The sequence below is a fragment of the Muntiacus reevesi genome, chromosome 16, assembly GCF_963930625.1.
Source record: "Muntiacus reevesi chromosome 16, mMunRee1.1, whole genome shotgun sequence".
Taxonomy (NCBI): domain Eukaryota; kingdom Metazoa; phylum Chordata; class Mammalia; order Artiodactyla; family Cervidae; genus Muntiacus; species Muntiacus reevesi.
The window spans coordinates 871,327-893,179 of NC_089264.1; the positions used below are offsets into that span (position 1 = coordinate 871,327).

Sequence of the window (21,853 nt, forward strand, 5' to 3'; positions counted from 1 at the left end):
CATGGACTCTAGCCCACCAGGCTCCTCTGTTCATGTGATGACCCAGGTGAGAATACTGGAGTGGGTTGCCATTTCCTTCTCCAGGGGAATCTTTCCAACCCAAGGATCAAATCTACCTCTCCTTCATTAGCAGGTGGATTCTTTATTACTGAGCCACCAGGGAAGCCCAATGACCTGGATACTGGCCTCAAACACAAAAATTTGCTATTCCTAGTGAAAAATGGAATCAGCTCAGTTCAGTCACTCAGTCATGCCTGACTCTTTGCGACCCCATGGACTGCAGCATGCCAGGCCTCCCTGTCCATCACCAACCCCTGGAGTTTATTCAAACTCATGTCCATTGAGTGGGTGATGCCATCCAACCATCTCATCCTCTATCGTCCCCTTCTCCTCCTGCCTTCAATCTTTTCCAGCATCAGGGTCTTTTCCAATGAGTCAGTTCTTTGCATCAGGTGGCCAAAGTATTGGAGTTTCAGTTTCAGCATCAGTCCTTCCAATGAGTAATCAGGACTGATTTCCTTTAGGATGGATTGGTTTGATCGTGCTGTCCAAGGGACTCTCCAGAGTCTTCTCCAACACCATAGTTCAAAAGCATAAACTCTTTGGCTCTCAACTTTCATCATAGTCCAATTCTCACATCCATACCTGACTACTAGAAAAACCATAGCTTTGACTAGATGGACATTCGTTGGCAAAGTAATGTCTCTGCTTTTTAATATGCTGTCTTATTTGGTCATAACTTTTCTTCCAAGGAGCAAGCATCTTCTAATTTCATGGCTGCAATCACCATATGTAGTGATTTTGGAGCCCCCCAAAATAAAGTCTGTCACTGTTTCCATTGCTTCCCCATCTATTTGCCATGAAGTCATGGGACCAGATGCCATGATGTTAGTTTTCTGATTGTTGAGTTTTAAGCCAAGTTTTTCACTCTCCTCTTTCACTTTCATCAATAGGCTCTTTAATTCTTCACTTTCCACCATAAGGCTGGTGTCATCTGCATATCTGAGGTTATTGATATTTCTCCCGGCAATCTTGATTCCAGCTTGTGCTTCTTCCAGCCAGCGTTTCTCATGATGTACTCTGCATATTAGTTAAATAAACTGGATGACAATATACAGCCTTGACATACTCCTTTGCTGATTTGGAACCAGTCTGTTGTTCCATGTCCAGTTCTAACTGTTGTTTCCTGACCTGCATACAGATTTCTCAAGAGGCAGGTCAGGTGGTCTGGCATTCCCATCTCTTTCAAAATTTTCCACAGTTTATTGTGACCCACACAGTCAAAGGCTTTGGCATAGTCAATATGCAGAAATAGATGTTTTTCTGGAACTCTCTTGCTTTTTCGATGATCCAGCGGATGTCGGCAATTTGATCTCTGGTTCCTCTGCCTCTTCTAACACCAGCTTGAACATCTGGAACTTCACAGTTCATGCATCGCTGAAGCCTGGCTTGGAGAATTTTGAGCATTAATTTACTAGCGTGTGAGATTAGTGCAATTGTGCGGTAGTTTGAGCATTCTTTGGGATTGCCTTTCTTAGTGGTTGGAATGAAAATGAAATTTTCCAGTCCTGTGGCCACTGCTAAGTTTTCCAAATTTGCTGGCGTATTGAGTGCAGCACTTTCATAGCATCATCTTTCAGGATTTGAAATAGCTCAACTGGAATCCCATCACCTCCACTAGCTTTGTTTGTAGTGATGCTTCCTAACGCCCACTTGACTTTGCATTCCAGGATGTCTGGCTCTAGGTGAGTGATCACACACACCATCGTGATTATCTGGGTCGTGAAGATCTTTTTTGTATAGTTCTGTGTATTCTTGCCACCTCTTCTTAATATCTTCTGCATCTGTTAGGTCCATACTATTTCTGTCCTTTGTTGTGCCCATCGTTGCATGAAATATTCCCTTGGTATCTCTAATTTTTTTCAAGAGATCTCTAGTCTTTCCCATTGTATTGTTTCCCTCTATTTCTTTGCATTGATCACTAAGGAAGGCTTTCTTTTCTTTGAACTGATCACTGAGGAAGGAGATATGGAATAGTTTCTGCCATATCAATAAACAAAGGATATCACAGTTGTCAGCAATTGCAGACACCATGTAAGGTGAGCTAGTGAGCCCTGAGGGTATTTTTCAGGATGGAAATAGTGCCTGCCATCTAGTAGCCATCAAACTGCAGCCATTCCCTATGGTGAGCCCTGAGGAAGCTCAGGATGTTAAAACAGATTACTAACCCCATATAGTTGAGGGGCATATCAAAGGAATAATTTCAGTAAGCCTAGTCTCTCGCATCTTTCTTTACCTAGAAAAGCACTAAATTTCTCAACTTGGGATATCTGGTTTTCTTTCAGTTACAAAACATTTTTTACATTCAGACTACCTACACTTTGTTGCAAAACTTCTATATAACCTGTCCCCCTGCTCCCTGCCTTCTCAGGACAGTTCTCTCAGGGTTACTTGAGCTGCTGTCTCCCGGACTTGAAGTCCCAAAAATTCTCACCAAATAAAACATAACTCTCAACTTCTAGGTTGTGAATGGTTTTTAAGGAGATTACAAATAAATATGTATGCACATGTATTTGTGTGTGCTATGTTCTGACTAGCTGGGTGATGAGGTGCTCTTTAAGAAGAGTGAAGACCAGAATTACTCAAAGGTGCTCCGTTAAGAAGAGTGAAGACCCAAGGTTATTCCGAACTCCCACCTGGATCTGAGCCAGAACCTGGAGCAAGATCAGGGAGGAGATCCTGGAAGAATGCTGCAGGTAGATTTTTCCCAGTGGAAACGGTGGCTGGAGAGGAAGCCCCAGACTCCTCCAGCCCCTGCTCTTCAGCCTCAGACCTACCTCACTGGGAGCAAGACTGCCCCGCTCAGCTTGCCTGAGCTGCAGTGCCGCCCTCCGCCGCGTGGAGGCAGCATGACCTACAGCGCGGTGTCAGTTGCTATCCCCACGCCCCTCTTGGCGGCCGCGGGCGGAGGCCTGCCGGCAGAGGCCGGCTCGCGGAGCCCTCGCTGATTGGCCGCGGTGCGGCTGCTGCCATGTTAGCCGAAGTGGCTGCTCCCTGCGGGGGCAACTGGCTCTGGCTGCGGCTGCCGGGTCTGTACGCACAGGGTCATCTTTATTCCCCTCGCCCGTGGTTGGCGCTGAGAGGCGGCGTCCGGCGGGATGGAGAAAAGTAGGATGAACCTGCCCAAGGGGCCGGACACGCTGTGCTTCGACCAGGTACGCCCGGGGGGCTGTGCTCCCCGAGCCGAGGCGGGTAGCCTGTCTTCCTTTCCCTCCGGCGCCTCCTCGGGCTGCTGGGCCGCGCATGCCCCGGATCTGCCCCCTGCTGGACCTCGCTGCCTTCACAGTGAGTCTTTTGGCCTCAGGTTGGGCCGGGGCAGCATGCTGTGAGAAGGCACTTCTGTGAAATGGTGCATAGTGACGAAAAGGCCTGAAGTTGTGGGCAAGTGGTTTTGAGCTAGGTGTAAAAGCTCGTGTTACTCCCGAGCCCATTCCCATGCAATGCAGTCGGAATTGCCAGATCCTGGGCAGACAGAAGTTTGTCGATCGCCGCCTTGCACCTAGAAGCTCAGTACGAATGTATTGACCAAATCTCTGGACCCACGTCTCTACCCAATCGAAAGTTTTTCCTTAACGTTTGCCTAAAGTTTCTGAATGGGATGTTTAAAAGATCAGAATCTTATTACTGATTTTGTTGCAGTACAACAAAGCAAACCATTGTGCTTCTCTAAAGTTACTCTACTTTTTATAAGGTGAACTTGAGGTTGGTCTGAAGGTAGAGAGTTGAAATATGATGGATATTAAAGGTTTATCCGGCACAGCCTTGAAAGTGTCCAAGATTTGAATCGGAGCTGGGAGAAATTTTGCATGTTCTTTTGGGGGTAATGTTCTGGAACTGTATACATACACCATCAAGAAATACAGTGATGCTTTATTTCTAAAGATTGGGGTTTTTGATACCACTTAGTGGCTGTTTTCAGTGTTAAAAAGTTAAATCTTTTGGCTCAGTAGACACTTAAACTTTTGAGCAACTGAATTTAAGTCTTTTTTTTTTTTTTTTTTGATGACTTCAAGTCTTAGTATGTCTTTTGCTTTTTAGCTTCATTAGTTTATCTTTTTGATGCTTGCGTTTCAGTTCACAGTCTCTGGTTTTAAACAGTATTTACATCTGTTCTTTTTTATAGCTGAGTAGTATGTACCACATGGACTTGAACTTGGGCAAACTTGGGGAGGTGGTGAGGACCGGGGAAGCTGGGTGTGCTGCAGTCCACGGGGTCGCAAAGAGACTGAACAACACCACATCTTCTTTATCCATTCCTGTGAACTTTTAGATTGTTTCCATGTCTTGGCCATTGCAGATAGTTATGCAGTGAATACTAGGGTGCGTGCATCTTTTCACAGGATGATTTTCTTCAGATATATGCCCAGGAGTGGGACTGCTGAATGATATGGTAGTTCTATATTTAGTTTTTAAAGGAACTTCCATATTGCTCATCAAAAAGAGCCAAATAATGCCATTTGCAGCTACATGGATGGACCTGAAGATTATCATACTAAGTGAAGTAAGTCAGACAGAGAAAGACAAATATATCATTCACATGTGGACTCTAACAAAAATGATACATGCATGCATGTATGCTCAGTCTTAAGCAACTCTTTGAAACCTCATGGACTGTAGCCTGCCAGCCTCCTCTGTCCATGGGATTCTCCAGGAAAGAATCCTGGAGTAGTTTGCCATTTCCTTATCCAGGGGATATTCTTAACCCAGGGGTGAAACTCACATCTCCCATGTTTCTTTAAATTGGCAGGTAGGTTGTTTACCACAGAGCCACCTGGGAAGCCTGAAAAGTGATAACAGATGAACTTATTTACAAAACAGACTCACAGATCTCAAAATTAAATTTATGGTTCAATTGATTAGCCGTGTCTGACTCTTTGCAACCCCACGGACTGCAGCACGCCAGGCCTCCCTGTCCCATCGCCAACTCCCAGAGTTTACTCAAACTCATGTCCATTGAGTTGGTGATGCCATCCAACCATTTCATCCTTTGTCGTCCCCTTCTCCTCCCACCTGCAGTCTTTCCCAGCATCAGGGTGTTTTCCAATGAGTTAGTTCCTTGCAACAGGTGGTCAAAGTATTGGAGTTTCAGTTTCAGCATCAGTCCTTCCAGTGAATACTAAGGACCAGTCTCCTTTAGGATGGACTGGTTGGATCTTCTTGCAGTTCAAGGGACTCTCTAGAGTCTTCTCCAACACCACAGTTCAAAGGCATCAATTCTTCGGTGCTCAGCTTTACTTATGGTCCAACTCTCACATCCGTACATGACTACTGGAGAAACCATAGTCTTGACTAGCCGGACCTGTATGGTTACCGAAGGGGAGGCATGGGGAGAGGTGATAAGTTAGGAGACTGGGCTTAACATAGACACACTACCATATGTAAAACAGATCAGCAGAGGTTCACCGTGCAGCACAGGGAGCTCTGCCCAGCACTTCAGTGACCCACGTGGGAGAGGAGCCCAGGGCAGCGTGGGTCCCCACGTGCACACAGACGGGCTGCTCTGCAGCACACCCGGGACTGGCACGGCAGTGCATGTCAGCTGTAGCAAAAAAGTTAAGTGGTGCAGTTTCAGAAAAAAGCAGGTACATCTGGATCTTCTCCAGTGTGGCCATTCATTTTTATTATGCAGGCCATCTAGACCCAGGAATAATGCACTCTTGTCCTTGTACAGTGATGTTTCTGCTAAACCTTTGTGATGAAGGGCGTCATTTGAAAGGGAGTACCACGTGAGCTTGCCGATCCAGAAACGCTTTGTTCCATCCACTGGCTGAGACCTGTCCTGGAGCAAGGGTAGAAAGAAAGAGCGTGATGAGGCGAGGTGTGCTGAAGGAAGCCAAGGCACAAGCAGAGATGAGAGGCTTTGTTCTGTTCAAGAATCTCAGAATACAGAGAGCTTAGCTTGACCAACTTTGCCTTCTTCAAGGCTTCCTTCAGGCTCAACACCAGCATTCTTTGTGACTTGCTAGCCCCACCATATTTCTTGCTCTGAACTGATAGAAAACCTTTGGGAAAAGAGGCTTCAGAAAGTAGAAACCTCAAAATAAGTTCTAAAGTAGAACTTGATGAAGGGGAGAGCAAACTGGGGAGGTGGCTGAAATGGCAGCAGTTTCATATTCTTTCATGCCTCCTAAGCCTCTGAATGTGCTCTGTAATTTGTAGTGCTAATAAATGTGATGACTTCACATGTAAAAGCAAAATACATAGGACAGCCACCCTGTGTTAAATGTTGCTTTTCTGAGACTTGGAGATAAAGGTTACTTGCAATTTATGTTTCCTTCAGAGAGACATTTTAAAAGTTTTGGTCTCATGGCAGAAATGATAGGTAGAGAGTTTGCCTTTGGGGTTCTATTTCTTAAGTCTGTCTGATTCGATGCATATTGTAATTTGTGTAATTAGAGAATGTCTGGTTTGCATTAGGAGAGTGAAGTTTACTCAAAAAATCCAGTCATTAGCAAATTTGTTTCCAGTCAAAGGAAACTGTGTCACACACATGATGAGGCCCTATTAGGACAATGGTGACAATCATTCATTTAATAAACAGGCAGTCATTGATCACCTTGGAGGAGGAAATGGCAACCCACTCCAGTATTCTTGCTTGCAGAATCCCATGGACTGAGAAGCCTGGTGGGCTACAGTCCATGGGGTTGCAGAGAGTTGGACATGACTTGAGTGTCTATCACTTCACTTCACTGATCACCTGCTTTGTGTCCACCAGCCGTCTAGACTGGTTAGTACAAGGTAGATAAGATTTAGGTTTTTGAGTATGGTTACAGAAAGACCACAGTGTGTGCTGAGAAACTGGACTTAGTCCAGAGAGGCTGGGAGGATGACCAGAATGGAAACTAGAAAAGTAGAAAGACAGCTGGGTGTGACTGCAAGTTGTTCTCCTGTACTGCACTGAGGGGTTTGCGCTTGATGAGTTACAGTCAGGTGGAAAGCAGGAAATGACCTAGTCATGTCTGTTGCATTGAACCGGTGTTAGAGCATGCTGTGCCACTGGTTACTTCAAGTTAATATAGGGTTCTGTTTCAAGGGGAAATTATGTTGCATTTGAACTGATGAGCTAATATTTTGATTTGGGCCATTCTTGCACGTGTATTTCAGTCCTAACTCAATGTCGTAGTGGTATTTCATACTTTTAGGAAGTTATTTAATAAATGCTTAAGAAACAACCAACTACCTTTCTGAACATAGAGAAAAAAATGCTTCAGTGGTTCTTGTAAAATCTAATGAGAAATACAGAGCAGAGGACAGATTTGTGAAGGATGTAGATGATCAGAAGACAAGAGTGGCAGATGGCAGTAGAGGTATCATCACTTGGGGACCTCTGTCACTTGGTAGTAGAGGTGGTGATGACATCATATCGTTAGTTTTGTCAGCTTAAAAAATACAAAAGTCCTTAGCGAGGGTTGATGGTCAACTAATACATGAAATAGGACATGAGATACTAGTAGTATGGGAGAGAAGAGGCCGCTAACAAAGATAACTTAGACCAATTCACCTAGGTGTGCTGTTGAAATCTGTCCTTCTATCTCAGCATATGACTTCTATTTTATAGAAAAAATAGTGCCATCAGATGGGAACTTCTTCATCTTGACTGATGACAGCTCCATTCTTGTATATGTACCCATCCCCTTTCTCCACCTCGCCTGCTTGGAAAAGGGGTTTTCCTTCCTGAGGTTGGTCCTTCCTACCCCACTCCTCCCTGTGCTTGGAGCCCAGACCCCCTGGTACTCTTCCCACCCTCTGATTCCTCTCTCCTCTGACCTCATCCCCAGTGGCTTTCAAACACGCTCCTGCTTTGGTCTCTTCCTCTTGACCCTCCTGCCTGTAGTCATTTTCATATCATTCTCTTCCACATTCTAGCCAAGCTCTTGAGTTGTTTTTACTTTCTTATATGCTGATTGGCTATTTGTATATCTTCTTTGGAGAAATGTCTATTCAGATCCTTTGCTAATTTTTTACTTGGTTTATTTGTCTTTTAACTGTTGAGTTGTGAGAGTTTTTATACTCTGGATGTTAGACCCTTGTCAGATACATGATTTGCAAATATTTTCTCCCATTCACTGGGTTGTCTTCTCACTTTGTAAATAATGTGTTTTAACACACAAGTTTTAATTTTGATTGAGTTCAGTCTATCTGTTATCTTGATGCTTTTTGTGTCAATGACTGCTAATTCAAAGGCACACAGATTTTCACCTGTTTTCTTCTTAGAGTTTGATTGTTTTAGATCTTCTATTTGTCTTTTAATCTATCTTGAGTTAAATTTCTGTGTATAGTGTGAGGTTGGTATCTAAATTCATTCTCTTCCATGTGGATATTTTCTAGATAATAATATCAATTGCTGGATGTTTAGTAAATCTACAGTGTAAAGTGAAACCCTCTGGGAAGTGAAATGTGGCAGTTATTACATCCCACTGTGAGTCTGAAGTCGTTTGCTGTCAGAGCAAAAGCTCTGATATTCACAGGTGTTCTCAGTCATCTTCTCTTGTGTGGGGCAACATTTGTTTATCCAAGAGCAAATATATAAATGGCAAACTGAGCACTAATATTGCCTAATAGCATTTGTTAGAGCTCAAGTTGTATGATTTAGAATGCCATCATGAAGTTCAGCTCTGAACTTCATCCACTTGAAGTTCATACTTTCAAAGTAACCAGCCGAGTGCTCTGCATAGAGTCGTAGGGCTGGTCAGTACCAAGGCCAAGATGTCAGGCTGAGTCCTGCCCCCACATTCTTTCTGTGATTGTTGTGTAACTGTGAGTCTAAGGTGTTATCTTAGGTAGTCTCAAGAAGTAAAATAAACATGGTTTTTCACTAGGTGGCTGTGAAATTATAGTTGGGTAAGAAATCTCTTATCTGACAGTATTATAGCAAGTGTTTGGATGATTAATTAAGAAAGTCAGTTTTTATAATACTCTTATGGAATGGTGCATGTTGTCCTTAACATATGTGTACATTTGTTCTACATTGATGTGGCTTGAAACTCTTTTCTCTGAAAATCTGTCTGTGAATTCGATTTTGTTGTTGTTGTTGTACTTTAAGTTGAATGAGAACCCCAAGGCATTTGCAGAGAATCTGGTATAGAATCCTTCAAGATTTGTATGATCCTCCTTCCCACAGCACTACCTGGTTCATGGTCATCTCATACATTTAATATAATTCAGCAAAATCTGTCTTATCGGTTTCTCAGTATCAGGTCTTTGCAAAGCATCTGCCTTAGTTTTCATGAAAAGAGTTATCACTGTGTACTTATATTTTGTTGGTTTATACAATGTTTAATAAAATTATGTAATTTTGGTGGCAAGTATAAGTGGCCTTAACAAGTTTGGGAATCATTGTACCTGATGCTTGATAACTAAATAGCTCAGTTAGTGCTGAAGTCATAAGTAGACAGTAATTTGCTATCTGTATGCCTGTGTGCCTACCAGGGGCATCAGAATGTTATAAAGGGAAACAGGGCATAATGATTCTGTGAACAATGCTTGGAAGTTGGTTTTGAAAGATTTTGAACGTCTATTCAGTTGAATACTCAACATCCATATAAAATGTCAATACCAATTAATATGTATTATGAAAACACATTGAAGCTATATGTAAAAGGAGGAAAAGAGCTTAGAAAAGGTTTATTAAGATTTTGTGTATGTGTATGTGTTTGTGCATGTGTGTGTGAACATAGAAAAAGGTCAAGGGTTTCATTCAAGGAGGATCCTACAACACTTAGCTCCTCCCATGGACACATGAAATCAGTAGCTACTCATGGAATAGTTTCCTCCTCTGAGCAACTCCTGCACATCTGGCCAACAACCCACATCAAGGTGGATAGGAGAGGCTGAGACATGGTCTCACCATCCAGCCCACTCCCAGCATGGTGACCCACAATTGGAAGGAAGCTACCATCCCCAGCTGCTCCCTGAGAAGTGAAGGGTCTGAACCCTAAACTTGACACCCCTCCTTTAAAGACTTGCACCTGGGAGATGAGCCCCCCAAACATCTACCTTTGAAAGTCAGTGGAATTGGCATCTGCAAGACCCACCAGGCTCATGATGTGAGAAACAGCTTTTGAAGGGCAGCATGAACTTGGTCACCCTCCTGGGGCCTGGCACAGGGACAGTGGCTGAAAAGGGCCCAGACTTTCTGTGAAAGAGGATTGTTTATCTTAAAGCATCAGCCTGAGGGGCCAGCCTCTCATTTAACACTCTCTGGGGGCTTGGAGGCTGGCAGGAGCCGTCTTTGCCCTCTCTGCCTCATTCCAGCTGGACAATATCTCCTAGAAAGGAACTTGGGTACTTGTCATGTGCCCCAATGTTTGCAGTTGCTGCCCAGAGACAACTCTAGGTCACTTGGCTTTGGTGGCCAGTGAGGCTTACACCTGTAGGTCCCCAGTGTTCACTGCAGTATTATTTGCAATAGTCAAGACATGGAAGCAGGCTTAGTATCCATTGATAGATGAATAGATAAAGAAACCATGATATACACATACCACACACAGAGAGAAGAATATTATTCATCCATGAAAAGGAACTAAATCTGAACTCCCCTGCTGGTACTGAAAAGAAAAAGTTAAAATTTGACATAACCTCCTGCCCGTTCTGCCTGTGTAACTCAGCTTGCTCCTTGCAAAGTCTGGATCAGGTAGGTCACATAGTCTCAGAAAGTGGGGATTTAAGAAATGAGGAACTGGAGCTTATCTCACCACCCTTGTCCTGCTCTTTGCAATTCCCCAGCCCCTATAAACTTGCTTAATCATGCTTTCCATATAAAGGTCAGGCATTCCCCTCCCCATCTTGACTGCTGTTCCCGTGCACACGGAACTGCTTCGTTTAAACCAGCCTATTAGCAGCTAGTGTTGCCCACCCTAGTCTGTCTGTGAAAACTCTGTAACCCCTCTGTTTGGGGCTCAGAGCTTAGAGTGTTAACTGCTCTGGGCCTGCTGGCGTAGTAAACGTGAGTTCTCCAACTCTCCGAGTGTGGTGCTTGGTTTCTCGAGTACTGGTTTCTACAACAGTACAGTGGCTAAGAATCTGCTTGCCAACTCAGGGGACACAGATTTGATCCCTGGTCCTGGCAGATTCAACATGCCACAGACAAGCTAAACCTCTGAGCCACAGCTACTCTGCCTGTGCTCTAGATTCCATAGCCCACAACAAGAGAAACCAGCACAATGAGAAGTCTGAAAACTGCAACACAGAGTAGCCCCTGCTTGCCACAACTAGAGAAAGCCCGCATTCAGCAATGAAGATGCAGCACAACCAAAAATAATAAATCAAAATTTTTTTAAAAAGAAATCTCGCCATTTGTGGCAACGTGGATGGACCTTGAGGGCATTAATGCACATGACATAAGTTAGAGAAAGATGCTCATGATCTCATTTTTATGTGAAATCTAAAAACCAAACAAAAATTAATTCAAAGGTACTGAGAACAGTTTGGTGGTTGCCAGAGCAGGGGGTGGGGAATGGATGAAATGAGTGAAGGGATCAAATGGTACAGACTTATAGTTAATCAGTTAAATAAGTCATTGGGATGTGATGTATAGCATGGTGACTATAGTTAATAATACTGTACTGTATATTTGAAAGTTTAAGAGAGTAAATCTTAAAATTTGCCATAGCAAGAAAAGGAAATTTGTAACTGTGTGATGGATGTTACCTCATCCATCCTCACAGTGAAAATATTTGGGAACAAATTCCAGAAAGTTTCAAAACACAAAATTTGAATTTGCTGCGATAAATAGTTGGCAACTCTTTACATAGTATTTCCAATGATCTATGTAACATTTACATTTTATTAGGTGTTATGTAATCTAGAGATGACTTAAAGTGTATGTAAGTACTGTGCCATTTTATTTTACAGACTAGGACATACCTAGATTTTGGTGTCCTTGGGGGTCCTGAAAACAGGCCCCTATGGATGCTGAGGGATGGCTTTATTTATAGATTGAATTTGTCACAGTGAATATTTGTTACTTTTAAAACTTAAGGGAAAAGGAACTACTTCTGTTCTAAGAAGAGCGTATTGAATGTGTGTAGTGTGTAACTCTATGGCTGATTCATATCAATGTATGACAAAACCCACTGAAAAAAAAATAACTAAATAAAAAAAAAAAAAAAAAAAAAAACAAAAAACAAGTGAAATCCCTTTTGGGACTTAGGCAGCGGGAGAAAATGCTCTTGGTCAGGGGCCTCCCTCTTGGCACCTTGATAGTGTGCAAGCACCTTTCTGTCCTGTGTGTTTTAAAGTGCTTTATCCTGACAGCAGTTAACCTTTCAAATGAATAGAATGGCATTTCTCTGTGGTTCTCTCTCCTTTTATTTGTATATGTAAAATGTTATATTGTTGCAATAATTCTTTTTTTCTGGTTTTATTTTCAGGAAGACTTTGATGTCGATCACTTTGTATCTGACTGTTGGAAGCGAGTCCAGCTGGAAGCACTTAGAGATGACCTGGAGCTCTACTATAAGCTGCTTAAAACAGCCATGGTTGAGCTCATCAACAAGGACTACGCAGACTTTGTCAACCTGTCAACAAACCTGGTAAACTTGAAATCCACAGTTCCTACCTGTCAGTGTATTTACACATGTACTGCACACTTTTTTTTCTCACTCATGTTTATTCTTAATAGCTCTGAGTCTTTTTAGAAACCTTTTAGTTATTTTTTCCCCAGAAACTTGAAAGGATTGCTAATCTTGATTAATAAAGGAACTAAACTTTCTTGATACACATGTTTTGTGTTTAGTTTGATTATTTTTTGAATGACTTATTAAGAAGTGGTGATAAGTAAGGGTAGCAATACCAAGAGTGTTTTTGTTAGTTGCTAATTGATTCCCATGAAATCTCACCAGCTTAGACTAATTTCCAAGAGCAGATATCAACTCTTCCTAAGGAAATGTTTCATTTACTTTCAGGTACATGTGCTAGCCAGAGATAGATTGAGAAAACATTGGCCAATATTGATCATTAAGAAGTCTATTTTTATACATTTTTATAAAAATGTAGGAATTGTTTATAAGAAGCATATCAATTACCTGGAAAAGTTGTTTAGAAATACTTGAGTTTTCATACTTGCAAAAGTCTTGTTCATATTTTGTTTTTAAGTCTGTTTGTCAAAAGAGGTATGGAAAATAGACATCTCTTTGGGAATTTCAAGAAGCATTGAGAATAATGAGCCATATTTGCTTTTGGGAAATACACCACTAAGATACATGTTCCAGTAGGATTAGAGACCCTGAAAATTTTATTTCCATCCTATTTAATTTGGATTTTTCTGAAGGGTTGTAATAATGCTTAGGAGAGATGTAGTCCATCAGACCTTCATATCAGCTGGTTGAATATCATAAACAATAGAGATAGCTATTTTTCCTGTTAGTTTTTTAAGTCATTTAAAATTTTACCCAAAGGCAAATTGTGCATAGGAATTTTTCATTTATTATGACTTTCCTTACTTTTATAGTTCTTGTATATCAACAGGTTTTTCACATTGAGTGAGCAGTATTTATGGCCAAATAACATTTTTGATACATAGTTACTAGCAGCATATAATTGTACAGAAAGAATAACCTAAGTCTAATACTGCTTTGATCATTAAGCATAGGCTTCACTGTTAATCCTGGCTCTGATGTGTCTGTGCCAACATGATTTTGCCTTTAGGTTGGTATGGACAAGGCCCTCAATCAGCTTTCCATGCCTTTGAGACAGCTACGAGAAGAGGTTCTGGTACGTCCCCAAATAACAGCCAGCAATCTACAATAAAGCATATTACACTTGTTTGCCTTCTCCAAGAATTCTTTTATTAATCTGTTAGATTGTTGTGATTGTTGTGGTTGGTGTTTTTCAATGTTCCATGATTATAGTATAATACTTTCAAAATGTAAATGATTTTCATGTGGTATTACAACCTAAGAAACATGCTTGGTTTGAAGATGGCAAATTCTCAAAAGTAGACACTTTTAAATGTTGGGGAGGAGGAGAAGGGTATTTCAAAATTTAAATTTGTTAATACCACCTCACCCATGTATAAATGGTCTCCAGCTTAGAACTGGCTTACTTATATTTTAAAATTTGTCATTTTACACATATTTTCCCAGACAGTATTTTATATGTAGTTAGATTCGTGGACCAGTTTATACCAGCTATTTAACCTCTGATGTAACTGAAGGGTTATATAAATGTCATGTAATACCTAGTTTCTCTGAGAAAATCTCTCCCTTGGGAATGGAACTGTCTGCCCCTAAGCTATGAGAACAGGGACTTCATCCGGGTGAACAGTGGAGAGGGAGTTTTGGTATCACCTCCAACGGAAAACTGCCGCCCTTTCCTCCCCTCACCCTCTAGGTTGTGCTAGGCACCTTGACCTCCATCCTCCCTTCATTGTGAAGCACCGCACTGTCACTTCCTGTGTGTGTCAGCACTGGACCACGCCAGACCACGTGGCCTTATGCTCCTTGCCTCGAGACAGTACCTGGAACATGCAGGGTTCTCAGTAGATAATGTAGTAAAGAGGTTCTGCTTGGATAAAGCTGTAGGAAATGCAGGACAATGGGAACGTCAGGGCTGAGAAGTCCCGAGGACGGTAGGCAAGAAAAAATTCGTAAAAAAGTTAAGTTGTGGGGGAGGAGCCAAGATGGCGGAGGAATAGCACGGGGAGACCACTTTCTCCCCTACAAATTCTTTGAAAGAACATTAGAACGCTGAGCAGACTTCACAAAACAACATCTGACCGCTAGCAGAAGACATCAGGTACCCAGAAAAGCAGCCCATCATCTTCGAAAGGAGGTAGGACAAAATATACAAGATAAAAAGAGAGACAAAAGAGCTAGGGACGGAGACCTGTCCCAGAAAGGGAGTCATAATTGAGGAAGTTTCCAAACACCAGGAAACCCTCCCACGGGCAGGTCTGGGGGAAGTTTTTGAATCTCGGAGGGCAACCTGTTGGGAGGAAAGATAAATAAAACCCACAGATTACATGCCTAAAAGCAACTCCCAGCAGAGAAGTACCCCAGACGCCCGCATCAACCACCAGCAAGTGGGGGCGTAATAGAGAGGAACAGGCAGCATTGCTTAGGGTAAGGACCGGGCCCGAATGCCCTGACGGCAATTGGAGGGAGCTAACATGAGATAGCAACTTAAACTATGGGATAGCAAGAGAGAGAGAGAAAATTAACCAGCCTGAACACACTGCCGGCCATTCCCAGAACAAAGGGACTGAGCACTTCCAGAGAAGAGCTAGCTGGCTGCGGACTGGCCCATCCCTGCCAGAGGCAGGAGGCAGTGTGGAGGGGAAAGGGGCAAACTCGGCCCCAGAGATGGCACCCCTTACCAAACTGCAAACAGGCCTCCAGTTTCTAACCAAAGACTTCCTGAGATTCTGTATGGTCGACATCCGCCAGGAGGGTCGCAGCTAGAGGCCAGCTCCCAAGAATAGACACAAGGCACATGCACCTGACTGGCACGTGGAAACTGAGGCTGGGACCGTGGAGGGGAGAAGGCGCACCACACCCAGGGAGAGTGCGCCCGTCAAGCTCCTGCCTGCCTGAGCTGCTCGGGCGGAGAAGGCACAAAACCCAGGCCCAACCAAGTCCACGCTTTTGTGGAATACCCGAAAACTGGAACCGCACTAAACGCAGGGCCCACTCCATATAGAGCAGCCGGGAGCCTGAGAAGTGTAGACAGGGAGAGCACACACCCGTGAGCGGGGCAAACCCAGTGTGGCGGGAACACTGCGAGTGCTCCCCACACACAACTCCCCACACACAGCGCTGCCTACAGCGCCCCACCCTCCCCGCAGCAGGACTGAACCAGCGAACCTAAACAGGAGACCACCTCTGCCTGCCTGTGTCAGTGAGGAAATTAGACACTGAAGAGACTGGCAAGCAGAACCCAAATAAAGGGAACCGCTTCAGAAGGGACCAGTGCAACAGATTAAAATCCATGTAAATAACACCGGAAGGTGCTTATAGATATCGAGAAGTGTAAGCTGGAACGAGCTATCTGAAACTGAATCGAACCCACACTGACAGCAACAGCTCCAGAGAAATTCCTAGATGTATTTTCACTTCTTTTTTTAATTAAATTTTTTTTTCCTTTCTTTCTTATTTTCTTTTTTCTCTTTTGTTTTCTATTAAAATTCCCATTACTCCCCCATTACTCCTTAACTTTCATTTTCTTATACTTTTACTATTTTTTTTAATTAGAAAAAAAAATTTTTTTTCTGTTTTATTTTTTCTCTTATTTTCTTTTAAAGTCCTCTATTACTCCTTAATTTTCATTTTCATTTCACTATAACCTTGCAAAAAAAAAGAGAAGCCATATTTTAAACCAAACTTCATATATATTTCTAAAATTGTGTGTGTTTTTGTTTTTCATATTGTATTTTTAAGAGTCTAACCTCTTCTCTAGATTTTTAATCTTTGTTTTTCAGTATTTGATATCAATTTTGGACATTTAAGAATCCAATATTCAGTACCCATTATTACTCAGGAGTGTGCTGATTACTGTCTCCCACTTTTGACTCTCTGTTTTCTGCCTCAGAACACCTCTATTTCCTCCCTTCCCCTTCTCTTCCCAATCCAATTCTGTGAATCTTTGTGGGTATCTGGGCTACGGAGAACACTGGGAACAGATAACTGCATAGATCTGTCTCTTGCCTCTTGAGTGCCCCTTTTTCTCCTCCTGCTCATCTCTATCTCCCTCCTCCCTCTCCTCTTCTTCATGTAACTCTGTGAACCTTTCTGGGTGTCCCTCATGGTGGAGAATCTTTTCACCATTAACCTAGAAGTTTTATTATCAGTGCTGTTTAGTTGGAGAAGTCTTGAGACTACTGGAAGAATAAAACTGAAATCCAGAGGCAGGAGACTTAAGCCCAAAACCTGAGAACACCAGAAAACTCCTGACTACATGGAACATTAAGTAATAAGAGACCATCCAAAAGCCTCCATACCTACACTGAAACCAACCACCACCCAAGAACCAATAAGTTCCAGAGCAAGACATACCATGCAAATTCTCCAGCAATGCAGGAACATAGCCCTGAGTGTCAACTTACAGGCTTCCCAAAGTCACACATAACACATAGACCCATCTCAAAACTCATTACTGGACACTCCATTGCACTCCAGAGAGAAGAAATCCAATTCCACGCACCAGAACACTGACGCAAGCTTCCCTAACCAGGAGACCTTGACAAGCCTATCATCCAACCCCACCCACTGGGTGAAACCTCCACATTAAAAAGGAACCACAGACCACCAGAATACAGAAAGGCCACTCCAGACACAGCAATCTAAACAAGATGAAGAGGCAGAGAAATACCCAACAGGTAAAGGAACATGAAAAAATGCCCACCGAGTCAAACAAAAGAGGAGGAGATAGGGAATGTACCTGAAAAAGAATTTAGAATAATGATAGTAAAAATGATCCAAAATCTTGAAAGCAGAATGGAGTTACAGATAAATAGCCTGGGGGCAAAGATTGAGAAGATGCAAGAAATGTTTAATAAGGACCTAGAAGAAATAAAAATGTCAATTAAAAATGAATAATGCAATAAATGAGATCAAAAACACTCTGGAGGGAACCAACAGTAGAATAATGGAGACGGAAGATAGGATAAGTGAGGTAGAAGATAAAATGGTGGAAATAAATGAAGAAGAGAGGAAAAAAGAAAAAAGAATCAAAAGAAATGAGGACAACCTCAGGGACCTCTGGGACAATGTGAAACGCCCCAACATTCGAATCATAGGAGTCCCAGCAGAAGAAGACAAAAAGAAAGGCCATGAGAAAATACTCGAGGAGATAATAGCTGAAAACTTCCCTAAAATGGGGAAGGAAATAGCCACCCAAGTCCAAGAAACCCAGAGAGTCCCAAACAGGATAAACCCAAGGCAAAACACCCCAAGACACATATTAATCAAATTAACAAAGATCAAACATGAAGAACACATATTAAAAGCAACAAGGGAGAAACAACAAATAACACACAAGGGGATAGCCATAAGGATAACAGCTGATCTATCAATAGAAACCCTTCAGGCCAGAAGGGAATGGCAGGACATACTTCAAGTAATGAAAGAGAATAACCTACAACCTAGATTACTGTACCCAGCAAGAATCTCATTCAGATATGAAGGAGAATTGAAAAGCTTTACAGACAAGCAAAAGCTGAGAGAATTCAGCACCACCAAACCAGCTCTTTAACAAATGCTAAAGGATCTTCTCTAGACAGGAAACACAGAAAGGTTGTATAAACGCAAATCCAGAACAACAAAACAAATGGCAACGGGACCATACCCATCAGTAATTACCTTAAATGTAAGTGGGTTTAATGCCTGAACCAAAAGACAAAGACTGGCTGAATGGATACAAAAACAAGACCCCTATATATGCTGTCTACAAGAGACCCACCTCAAAACAGGGGAGACATACAGACTAAAAGTGAAGGGATTGAAAATAATATTTCACGCAAACGGAGACTAAAACAAAGCAGGAGTCGCAATAATCATATCAGATAAAATAGACTTTAAAATAAAGGCTGTGAAAAGAGACAAAGAAGGACACTACATAATGATCAAAGGATCAATCCAAGAAGAAGATATAACAATTATATATGCACCCAACATAGGAGCACCACAATATGTAAGGCAAATGCTAACGAGTATGAAAGAGGAAATTAGTAGTAACACAATAATAGTGGGAGACTTTAATACCCCACTCACAACTTTGGATAGATCAACTAAACAGGAAATTAACAAAAACACAAACTTTAAATGACACAATGGAACAGCTAGACCTAATTGATATCTATAGGACATTTCACCCCAAAACAATCAACTTCACCTTTTTCTCAAGTGCACACGGAACCTTCTCCAGAATAGATCACATCTTTGGCCATAAATCTAGCCTTAGTAAATTCAAAAAAATTGAAATCATTCCAGTCATCTTTTCTGACCACAGTACAGTCAGATTAGATCTCAATTACAGGAAAAAAAAGTTTTAAAAATTCCAACATATGGAGGCTAAAGAACACGCTTCTGAATAACCAACAAATCATAAAAGAAATCAAAAAAGAAATCAAAATATGCATAGAAACGAATGAAATTCAAAGCACAACAACCCAAAACCTATGGGACACTGTAAAAGCAGTGCTCAGGGGAAGGTTCATAGCATTACAGGCTTACCTCAAGAAACAAGTCAAATAACCTAATTCTACACCTAAAGCAACTAGAGAAGGGAGAAATGAAGAACCCCAGGGTTAGTAGAAGGAAAGAAATCCTAAAAATTAGTGCAGAAATAAATGCAAAAGAAACTAAAGAGACCATCGCACAAATAAACAAAGCTAAAAGCTGGTTTTTTGAAAAAATAAACAAAATTGACAAACCGTTAGCAAGACTCATCAAGAAACAAAGGGAGAAGAACCAAATTAACAAAACTAGAATTGAAAATGGAGAGATCACAACAGACAACACTGAAATGCCAAGGATCATAAGAGACTACTACCAGCAGCTCTATGCCAATAAAATGCACAACTTGGATGAAATGGACAAATTCTTAGAAAAGTATAACTTTCCAAAACTGAACCAGGAAGAAATAGAAGATCTTAACAGAACCATCACAAGCAAGGAAATCGAAACTGTAATCAAAAATCTTCCAGCAAACAAAAGCTCAGGACCAGATGGCTTCTCAGCTGAATTCTACCAAAAATTTAGAGAAGAGCTAACACCTCTCTTACTCAAACTCTTCCAGAAAATTGCAGAAGGTAAAGTTCCAAACTCATTCTATGAGGCCACCATCACCCTAGTTCCAAAACCAGACAAAGATGCCACAAAAAAAAGAAAACTACATGCCAATATCACTGATGAACATAGATGCAAAAATCCTTAACAAAATTCTAGCAAACAGAACCCAACAACATATTTAAAAAATTGTACATCTTGACCAAGCGGGCTTTATCCCAGGAATGCACGGATTCTTTAATATCCACAAATCAATCAGTGTAATACACCACATTAACAAATTGAAAGATAAAAATTATATGATTATCTCAATAGATGCAGAGAAACCTTTAACAAAATTCAACATCAATTTATAATTAAAACTCTCCAGAAAGCAGGACTAGAAAGAACATACCTCAACATAATAAAAGCTATATATGACAAACCCACAGCAAGCATCACCCTCAATGGTGAAAAATTGAAAGCATTTCCCCTGAAATCAGGAACAAGACAAGGGTGACCACTCTCACCACTACTATTCAACATAGTTTTGGAAGTTTTGGCCACATCAATCAGAGCAGAAAAAGAAGTTAAAGGAATCCAGATAGGAAAAGAAGAAGTGAAACTCTCGCTGTTTGAAGATGACATGATCCTCTATATAGAAAACGCTAAAAACTCTACCAGAAAATTACTAGAGCTAATCAATGAATATAGTAAAGTTTCAGGATGTAAAATTAACACACAGAAATCCCTTGCATTCCTATATACTAACAATGAGAAAACCGAAAGAGAAATTAAGGAAACAATACCATTCACCATTGAAACAAAAAGAATAAAATACTTAGGAGTATATCTACCTAAAGAAACAAAAGACCTATACATAGAAAACTATAAAACACTGATGAAAGAAATCAAAGAGGACACAAACAGATGGAGAAATATACCGTGTTCATGGATTGGAAGAATCAATATTGTCAAAATGGCTATACTACCCAAAGCAATCTATACATTCAATGCAATCCCTATCAAGCTACCAACGGTATTTTTCACAGATCTAGAACAAATAATTTCACAATTTGTATGGATATGGAAATGCAAAAAAACCTCGAAAAACCAAAGTAATCTTGAGAAAGAAGAATGGAACTGCAGGAATCAACTTGCCTGACTTCAGACTCTACTACAAAGCCACAGTCATCAAGAGAGTATGGTACTGGCACAAAGACAGAAATATAGATCAATGGAACAGAATAGAAAGCCCAGAGATAAATCCACGAACCTATGGACACCTTATCTTCGACAAAGGAGGCAAAATATACAATATCTTCTCTTTAACAAGTGGTGCTGGGAAAACTGGTCAACCACTTGTAAAAGAATGAAACTAGAACACTTTCTAACACCATACACAAAAATAAATTCAAAATGGATTAAAGATCTAAATGAAAGACCAGAAACTATAAAACTCCTAGAGGAGAACATAGGCAAAACACTCTCCGACATAAATCACAGCAGGATCCTCCATAACCCACCTCCCAGAATATTGGAAATAAAAGCAAAAATAAACAAATGGGACCTAATGAAACTTAAAAGCTTTTGCACAACAAAGGAAACTATAAGCAAGGTGAAAAGACAGCCCTCAGATTGGGAGAAATTAATAGCCAAGGAAGCAACAGACAAAGGATTAATCTCAAAAATATACAAGCAACTCCTGCAACTCAGTTCCAGAAAAATAAATGACCCAATCAAAAAATGGGCCAAAGAACTAAGCAGACATTTCTACAAAGAAGACATGCAGATGGCTAACAAACACATGAAAAGATGCTCAACATCACTCATTATCAGAGAAATGCAAATCAAAACCACAATGAGATACCATTACACGCCAGTCAGGATGGCTGCTATCCAAAAGTCTACAAGCAATAAATGCTGGAGAGGGTGTGGAGAAAAGGGAACCTTCTTACACTGTTGGTGGGAATGCAAACTAGTACAGCCACTATGGAAAACAGTGTGGAGATTTCTTAAAAAACTGGAAATAGAATTGCCATATGACCCAGCAATCCCACTCCTGGGCATACACACCCAGGAAACCGGAT

General features: G+C 41.4%; 1 protein-coding gene across 3 annotated transcripts in view; it reads left to right on the top strand.

Moving 5' to 3' along the window:
* The first annotated feature begins 3,036 nt into the window (after positions 1-3,036).
* LOC136147976 (conserved oligomeric Golgi complex subunit 2-like) overlaps positions 3,037-21,853 on the top strand; it is a 52,860-nt gene continuing 34,043 nt past the window's right edge. For 2 of the 3 annotated variants that reach the window (XM_065907389.1, XM_065907390.1), the window contains exons 1-3: positions 3,037-3,215; positions 12,432-12,593; positions 13,708-13,773. In XM_065907389.1, the coding sequence (XP_065763461.1) occupies positions 3,159-3,215; positions 12,432-12,593; positions 13,708-13,773 (285 nt within the window). In that variant the 5' untranslated portion in view covers positions 3,037-3,158. Of the gene's footprint in view, positions 3,346-12,431; positions 12,594-13,707; positions 13,774-21,853 lie in introns of all 3 variants that reach the window. The other variant, XM_065907392.1, reaches the window with a different exon arrangement.